The sequence below is a fragment of the Helobdella robusta genome, assembly GCF_000326865.2.
Source record: "Helobdella robusta unplaced genomic scaffold HELROscaffold_234, whole genome shotgun sequence".
Classification (NCBI taxonomy): Eukaryota; Metazoa; Annelida; class Clitellata; order Rhynchobdellida; family Glossiphoniidae; genus Helobdella; species Helobdella robusta.
In genome coordinates this window covers 6,347-15,128 of record NW_008704237.1, presented here as the reverse complement: position 1 = coordinate 15,128, position 8,782 = coordinate 6,347, and the positions used below count along the sequence as shown (strand labels likewise).

At 30.9% G+C, this 8,782-nt stretch overlaps 3 protein-coding genes across 3 annotated transcripts in view; 1 reads left to right on the top strand and 2 right to left on the bottom strand.

Moving 5' to 3' along the window:
• Positions 1-773: 773 nt before the first annotated feature.
• HELRODRAFT_184237 (hypothetical protein) lies at positions 774-1,769 on the bottom strand (the record flags this gene model as incomplete). The annotated part of the gene is made up of 1 exon (XM_009019163.1): positions 774-1,769. The coding sequence occupies one exon, from the start codon at positions 1,767-1,769 to the stop codon at positions 774-776; it is 996 nt and encodes a 331-aa protein (XP_009017411.1).
• Positions 1,770-3,625: 1,856 nt separating this feature from the next.
• HELRODRAFT_184236 (hypothetical protein) lies at positions 3,626-6,901 on the bottom strand (the record flags this gene model as incomplete). The annotated part of the gene is made up of 6 exons (XM_009019162.1): positions 3,626-3,840; positions 4,034-4,147; positions 4,407-4,783; positions 5,521-5,645; positions 6,531-6,629; positions 6,842-6,901. 6 exons carry the CDS (start codon positions 6,899-6,901, stop codon positions 3,626-3,628), a joined length of 990 nt encoding a protein of 329 aa, XP_009017410.1.
• A 1,439-nt stretch (positions 6,902-8,340) lies between these two features.
• Positions 8,341-8,782, top strand: part of HELRODRAFT_184235 (hypothetical protein) — a gene marked incomplete at both ends in the record, with an annotated part of 4,036 nt that continues 3,594 nt past the window's right edge. The window contains one exon of the mRNA XM_009019161.1: positions 8,341-8,355. Within this exon, the coding sequence (XP_009017409.1) occupies positions 8,341-8,355 (15 nt within the window). The remainder of the gene's footprint in view (positions 8,356-8,782) is intronic.

The following is an 8,782-nucleotide window of genomic DNA, read 5'->3' as shown; positions in this document are numbered from 1 at the left end:
AGCAGTTTTTATTAATTAGGTTTTAATAATAAAACTTTTAATTAATTTTCTTAAATAAGTAATTAGATAATCAAACCTCTCAAAAATTTTTTTACAGATTTTCCTGCGAGGTATGCTCAAACAGTGCGTGTGATTACGAAAGAATAATGAGCGTGGATTTTACTGCTTTTGAAAACGGTCACTGCAACAGCAGCACCTGACACTTTACCCACTGCCCCATCTTGTCGCCTATGTTAAATATTCAGCATTGTTGTTGTCGGTCTACACATTACATTATAAAGCATAAAATGATCATCACAAAGCCGATAAATTTTTTACCAGAATCCTTTCCACATGGACAACATACAGGCCAACATATGGATGTTTTTCGTTTAATTTCAATCATGAAATCAAAATAAAGTTAAGCTAAATAAACCGTTGGCATTTTACTTTGATGTTTCGTTAGAATCATAATCCCCGCCCATATCGCAATGAAGTTGAAAAATCTTTAGATTTATTGATGCGTACGCGTTAAGAACACCAAAGAAATAGAATTCTTTACAGGACATACTCATTTTATGCAGTTAAAAAATTCAATACACTTTGATATGTCTGGAATTTTATTTGTAATCCATAGCTAATAAACCTGATATTACTTGAAGTTAAATTTAACTTAATAATGATAAAAATAATAGTAGTAATATTCATAATGACAATATAAGTAATAATGACGAAAATTGCTTCTTGTTATTGTCACCAAATAATTTATGTTATTTGGGATGCATTTGTTGGGATTATTGTTTCGGTCTTTGTGGAAATTGTTGATTTGTTGTGTGGGTTGGGGTCCTTGTTGCGTTAGTTTTTGCGGTTGTTGTTGCGGTTGTTTTTGCGTCTGTAGTTTTCGTTGTGGCAGTAGTTGTCGCGTTGGTTATTGCAGTCGTTGCGGTAGTTGTTGCGGTAGTTGTTATGTTGGTAGCTTTTGTTGAGCTTGGAGTGACCATTTGGATGTTTGATTTTGATGTAGTTGATTTAGTGATTTGGCTGGTTGTGTTGGGTGTTGGTTTTGGTTGATTTATTCCTTGTTGTGGCTTACTTATTAGCGTTTGTTGATTTGTTTTTGATACTTCTTGTAAATTTTTGCTGTTAAATTGAGAATGTGACAAGGAAAGTCCAACTTTTGGATTTCCTATTTTCTTGTTCAACATCAAATCAGTTTGTTTCGGAGTTGTACTTGGATTTGGTTTCCCTGATTTGGACGAGATGTCGTTTGTTTGATGTTGTGGATTTTTAACTCTGTTTATTGTACTGATAAAATCAGATAGTTTTTTTGCGCAGTTACACTGGTTCTTGCACTGTTTTCTGTTGTTTACTCTTAAATTTTCCAAAACTAATGTATATTTTTTTATAAATTTCTTTGAGAATTTATGCTTGTAGTCTTCATATTGATTTTCCATCAACTTTATAGTAATTTCTGATCCGATGGGTTTGTTTTTCTTTGGGTCAATTTGTAAAATAATTTCTTTCGTAACCAAATAATTCCCTATTGTGGTACTAGTCTCGATAACCTCAGCTGTTAACAAACCTCTAATGGAGTTTACTCCATTGTGACAAGCAAAAATAAAACAAGTTAGCAAAGAACCGTTTTCTTTGGACTTCTGTCCTGTTTTATTTCTTCTTTCATTTTTTTTCATGTCCTCCAAATTGGTTGAGGCGTGTTCTAATCCTCCGCTTTCCATCACCATTGATGCCCTGTTCATTACCAATGCCGCATTACTCAAAACATTGCCCATGTTGCCAAATTTCCTGCAATTAAATGTTATTTGTTTTTATACATTTGTTATTTTTAAAAAACTGACAAAATATTTTTTTGAAAATCAATTCACTACTTTTTGTTTTAAATTTTTCATCAATAAACTTTATTGTTACAATTATCAGCGAAAGAGAGTAAGAAATTATTGCCTTATAGCTATTTTTTGTCTGCACATATATTAATTAGTAAATGAGATACAGTCCAATTTTTCTAAATCCTTATGAGTTACCTACATTTAGTATCTTTGTTTTCAAAACATTGCCTCACTGTCACGGATTACTTTCGGAGATAATTATTATTCCAACATAAAACAACACCAGGCCCCTTTAGATATTTCCTTTCTATAACCGAAAAGCATAACAGAAATTAAATCAACAGTTCGATAGTCAAATGAGGATAAAATCTTCATATCCACGGTTCAGTTCGATATTAGGTAATATTGTTGACCAGCAACAAAACGNGTTTTTAATATTACTAATTAATATTACACTACTAAATGGTTCTTTAATATTGCTATTAATATTACGCTACAAACAGTTTTACAGACGGTTCTTAATATTACTAATTAAAAATTAAATGAATAACATATTTAACTTATATAAGTTTAAATAATGTTTTATAATAAAATAAACAAAATGCAACCATTATTATATAAGATGGATCATTAACGACCCTCTACAATTTTTGACTTCTAGTCACCTTTTCTCTAACGTCATCAGGATAATTGAAAATTTGAAAATTTTTTAGAACTAATTCGTAGAAATAGTTACTTTTGTGGAATTCATAGGAGGAAAAAGTATATAATTCATAAATAAAAATATTGTAGGCCTAGAAGTATGTGCTCGAGTCGGTAACAGCCCATGTTATGCTTTAAAGTGTTAATATAACGCTACTAAACACTTCTTTTAACGATTCTTAATATTACTAATTAATATTACACTACTTAACGGTTCTTAATATTAATAATTATTAATATAATGAAAAACGGTACGATACAATTCAAAAAAATTTATTATAATATCAATTACAATATCACTACCCCAAACTAATCTTAATACGTACTATATCACGAGACAGTATTATTATTATTATTATTAAAAAAAATTTATATAGCGCCAATTAAAACCTTCCAAAGGCACTATCAAAATAATTTAACAAAATTATTACTGCGTGTAATTGTCACAAATAAATAAATAAATAAGCATGCCCAATATCACCATAACAATACATAAAACAAAATTGTTGCTACACATAAACTAAATGTATACAAGCATAAACATATTCAAGCGAAAAATAAAAATGTTTTCAATTTTTTTTTGAACAAAGAAAGACAAATTTCAACTCTCATCAATGCCGGTAGGCTGTTCCAGATGGTCGGACCAGCAACAGCAATATCTCTCGAAGCAAACCGCAATCGTCTTACCGGAACCACCAGCAATTCATATAATCCGACCGTAGATGCGAACTTGGAGCAGATTTTTTTTTCAGAAAATTTGTCTGGCAACCCATTTAACAATCTGCATACGATTACCGCGATCTTGAATATAATTCTTTTTTCAACCTTCATCCAGTGCAGTTCATGCAAAATTGGCGTCACACGGTCAAATTTCAATTTACCGGCTACAAGTTTTGCAGTCCTATTTTGAACTGACTAAATAATCGCAATTGACTTTGTAGGCAGACCATAAAACAAGCTATTACCGCTTATCGCTCATCGGTAGCATGTGCAGGTCGCATTTTGATTTGCTCCGTAATTTTTCTTAATTTCATAGTTTAAAATCGAGTATTTAGTTTAAATTTAATTTCATTTGATAGAGAAAATTTTGAAGAATATTTTTATATATTACAGTAATCCAACCGTGTTGATATGAAAACATGGACTAAACCCTCCATTGTTGGTCTGTCCAACAACAATCTAAATGGAAATAAATTTTTTAAGTGCGTAATACAAGAGACAAATAGCATTTTGATGTAGTCCTTCATGGACAGTTGGCTATCAAGAAGAACCCCAAGATTGGAAGCTGTTGTACTGAAAGATATATTGACATCTCCTATTTTAATGGCATTAATGTTCATCTTTATCAACTGGAAAAAACTGAGTCTTGCATTGGTTCAACTTTAATGAGTTATTTTGACATCCAATGACCAATCTCCATCATGCATTTATTATTATTATTAAGAAATAAAGCCTGGGCAAAACCTTACAATTATATCTGTCGATTTCATTTCTAGGCAATTTTGTACCTGAAATCTTTGCAAAAATATATAATAAGCCCTTCATGACCAGGGTCATGCTTCCTAACATTGTCAACAAACCAATCTCCGGTGGCATCGCTAATCGGCCGGAATTGTTACCAGCTGTACCATATCACGTTTCAGTAAGCACCAAAACATTTAAACCATTACATATAAGCCCCCAAATACCGTTCACTTTTGACCCAATTGACCTCACATTCAACAATCCAAATCTGACACTGTTTACTAGTCTTCCACCGTTGAATTCACCATCATGCAAGAAAGAATTGTTTTTAACCAGCTTAGAAAGACTGTAGTTAGAGCCAATTCTACCATTGATTAATTTGATTTTTTGTTTGCTGGAAACCACACTATTTTTCACCTTCCCACCTCTTAAACGGTATAAAAAAACCCTTCTTGCATTCCACCTCCATATCTTTAGCCTCATTTAGTAACTTCTTAAGTTCAATTCTCTGATCATTACTAAGATCGTGAGTCAACCTGGCACTAGCCAAGTCTTTATCACTTGACTCCATATTTTGAATGTTTTTGAAGACCAGCGTTTCAACCCCGACATCGTTGAATTTTATGAAAATTGACCTAACAGTACTGTTACATTTTTTGCCGAGCCGCATCATCTTCAGTATGTTCTTCTCACCCCACTCGTCTCCGGTCAAGTGATCAATAGTTTTACAAACCCTTGCCTTGTCGTCAGGACTTTCACTTAATCTGAACATCATCAGACTGGCCTCTCTATCTCTGTGATGGACAATATCGTGTAAAATACTTTTTTTTCAATTAAAGAGTACTGATACGAAAGAAATGAATTCATTTTCCCCTGCAAAAAAACACACCGATATCATTGAATGATTTATTAACAAACTATGAAACATCAAGTCACAATTTTCAAGATAATTTAGTTGGTGAGTGTCACAGAATTGTTCTCAGCGCGATATTTGCACGTATTGTGCGATTGTAGACATGCTTGTGCGTTTTATGATTTCCACCATCAGGACCAGACAAGAACTTTAATTCAATTTTAATTCAAACCGAATTTGAAAATACTATTTCTATCGATGCCATTTCATGCAACCCATATAACAATTGAAATTTCTGTACGTCATATGCAGCCTTATTCATAATAGTAACTCAACTAATCTAAAGAAGAACATAACATTGGCCTGATTTTTCACAAAGTAACTCACCAAACTTTTTCCAACTTTGATTCAACTTTGTTTATCTTGTAAACTTTTTAAAAGTGTTTTTTATCTAGTCGGTTCAATGAGTGTTTTGTTATTTCTAATGAGACAAACAAGTTGAGTAAGAAACATTTTGCAAAAAGCACTGAAAAAAACTAATATTGGTAAAACTAATTTTTTATTTAAAATAACATGCCTTTTCAGTTTTTTAGAATAGTTTCAGAAAACGATAAATGCACACGAGATAATCCAGCCAACAACTCGGTAAATAATAAAATCTGAAAGAAATTAAATAACCTTTTCATAAAAACAAGTCCTAAACCAAGAGTAGTGACAACCGCAGAAGTTGTTCCAGCTGCAATTGCAATTTTTTGATTCGTAGTAAGGACCGTTGTGTCCGCTTTACTAGCCCGCGTATGGTTCTTGCGTGTTGAATTGAAATCGATGTTTGTTGTTGTTTGTACAAGCATTGACACTGTTGATGATGTCAAAACTGATGTTGTTACTGCAACTGAGGTTGTTGTTGTTTTTGATATAATTGTTGACATAGTTGGAGTAGACGTCAACAAAATTGTTTCTATCAAGCAAATTGTTGAAACTGAAAATTCCAATGTTGATTCATTATCAGCGTTGTTAAAGTCTTGTGGACTTTCCATGTTTGCATTCTTAGTCGTGGTTTCATTTTTGTCGGTGGTTGTAGTTGTGGTGGTTGTAGTTATGGTGATTGTAATTGTTGTTGTAGTTGTGGATGTTGTATTTGTGGTTGTGGTAATTGTTGTTGTAGAAGTCGTTGTTAAAGGGTCTGTAAAATTTAACAAGTAACATTTTTATAATTTGTTAATTTTTTCTAGCAAAATTTAGATTCATTTTTTTTCAACCACTCATAAGAAGCCACCCAGCAGTTTATTAATTTATTAAAATTCCATGCCAGCTTTCATTCATCAATTTTTTTATTCTTATTTCGTTTAAAATTATGAAAAAATGATTATTTCATTACATAGAAACACCGCAAAAATCTTTTCCTCCCTACATGCTACTACTTCAGTATAATATACAGGACATTTCAGACATTTTTTTCTGGCAATGACGTTACTGTAACTTTTAGCGCATCTGCATGAGCGATAATCCTGAATGAATATTAATATTGCTGATAGTATTTATGGAACCAATATTAAATCAAAGGTTAACAATACTGCTTCAGAATATTCAATATAAATTATTTCAAAATAGGAGGAAAAGTATTTTGAGTAACTAGATAATGATGATAAGTGAGTGATTAGAATTGTCATTTTTGAAAATAATGCTACCACAGCAAGTATCCCTGTACTGCAATTTGAAGCACAGGTCTCCAGCTCCGTGTCTTTATCTTTTTCATACAAAAACTCAACATTCAGGCAGCCAATAAGCTGTAGATTGTTAACTTTTAACAAAAATATATTTCAAATAAACTACGGAATCGAAATAATGTTCATGTTCATCTTATCCTCTGTCCCGCTTTTAAATACTTTGGCTCGTCGACAAATTTCGAATTAAACCCAAAAATTGCAAAAAACTTTAAATTAAAATAGATTGATTATTGACGCATCAACATCAATAATTTCAGTAATTTCTAAATAACTTTTCCATCATTCCCTTGCAAGTAAAACATATGAGAAACTATCTTCTCATAGACACTCATACTCAAACAACAAAGTATTAAAAAATCCATAAATAATACTTTTATAGATTAAGTGCACATCCATTTCATAGCATGTCATAGGATCATTACAACCGCTGCATACTGATGGATTGACTTCTACTTGCAAAGTAGTATTGCATTTAAAATAAGGATGGATTGCATATTCTTTGTACTAGCAAAATTATTTTTATTTTTTCAATGTAGCAGGTAGTCTCGTCTATTATAAAATCAAAAATTTACAAAAGAGTTCAAAATTTTTTTAAATTAATTAATTAATTAAAAATAAAAATAATTAATTGATTTAATTAAATTGATTAATTAATAGAATTATTAATAAACTGATTAAAATATTCCAAAAGAACAACTCTTGAAAATGTGATAAACAAATTTAAATTTTATACTAAGATAAATAAGGAATAATATAAAAGTTCAAAAAATTAAAACCAATTTTTTGAAACACATATACACATACTATTGTACACATACATACACACTCAGACATGTACATATATATATACGTGCATATATAAGGTTGATGAATGTCCAATTAGAAACGAAAACGGACGATTTGGATTCCAAATTATCGCTCGTAACATGCGAAAATTTGGCGTTGAAAAAAAGAATTTTACAGCTTGAATCAAAAATTGATGAACTAGAGAACAAAGAAAAAGACAAAATGATAGACAAAGAAACCTCAAAAAAAGACATAGACTGGCTGTCTGGAGTTAAAAATGACAAGAAAAAAAGTGAAGAAGAGGAAATTAATGTTGTGAATGCAATTGTTGCCGTAAATAAAGATAAAGAAAAAAAATGTAGTAATTTTTGGAATACCTCTATCCTCTATCGAAAGAAAGTAACATCGAAAGCCGAAAGATTCAAGACAAGGCAATTGAAAAAGATGTTTCTAGTGAGTTGAATGTTGACAAAGTTAACATTTTGAATATTGCTAGATTCAAGTCTAAATCAAATGAGGTAACAACCCTTATTTTAGTGGAGTTTAAAGATAAAACAGTGCAAAAGGAAGTAATCCAAATGGCAAGAAATAAGTAAAAGAATTCTGAAAAATTCAAAAAAATCTTTATTTCACCAGATCTGAATGAATCATAAAAAAAAACTATCCTAAGAGCTAATTAAAGAGAAAAATGAAAAAATTGAAGAGGTAAACAAAATTAACAAACTGAATAATCCCTTTTAATATGGTGTTTGAGGAAACAAAGTTGTTGCAATATACAACAACAAACGAGTCTAAAACAAAAGAAGAGAGAAGTTTTTGTCTTGTCGGTACACCAATCACACATCACTGAACAATAAATACAATGATTTAATTATTGAAATAGAAAATAAAAAACAAGATATTTTAATGATATGTGAAACACAGTGGACAGATACTTCAGCAACCAGCATTTCAGGTTATTCTATATTTAGGCAAGACAGGAATCATGGCCGAGGTGGAGGTGTGTGTATTATTAAACCATATTAAAAAAAAGCATTTTTAAATAATGGAAATATTGAACAAATTTGGTGCTCAGTTGAGGTAGGTGATGAATCAATTTTGTGTGGATGTATATATCGCACTGGGGACAGTGACTTAAGTTATTGTAATAATATAATAAAATTTATTGATAAAGCAACGAAATATATAACAAATAATAAATTTAGTGGTATGTTAATATGTGTTGATTAAAATTTTAATATGATAAAGTGGAATGAAGAAAATATTAGAAATGTCACAACACCAAATGAATCAGGTTTATTAACAAATGTTTTTGATTTAATTTCATCTAAATCATGTAATAGAGTTTATATGTTGCAAAATTCACCACTTTTGGGAAATATTGATCATGGTCATCATATACTAGAATTTAGATAGAGCCTTAGTTG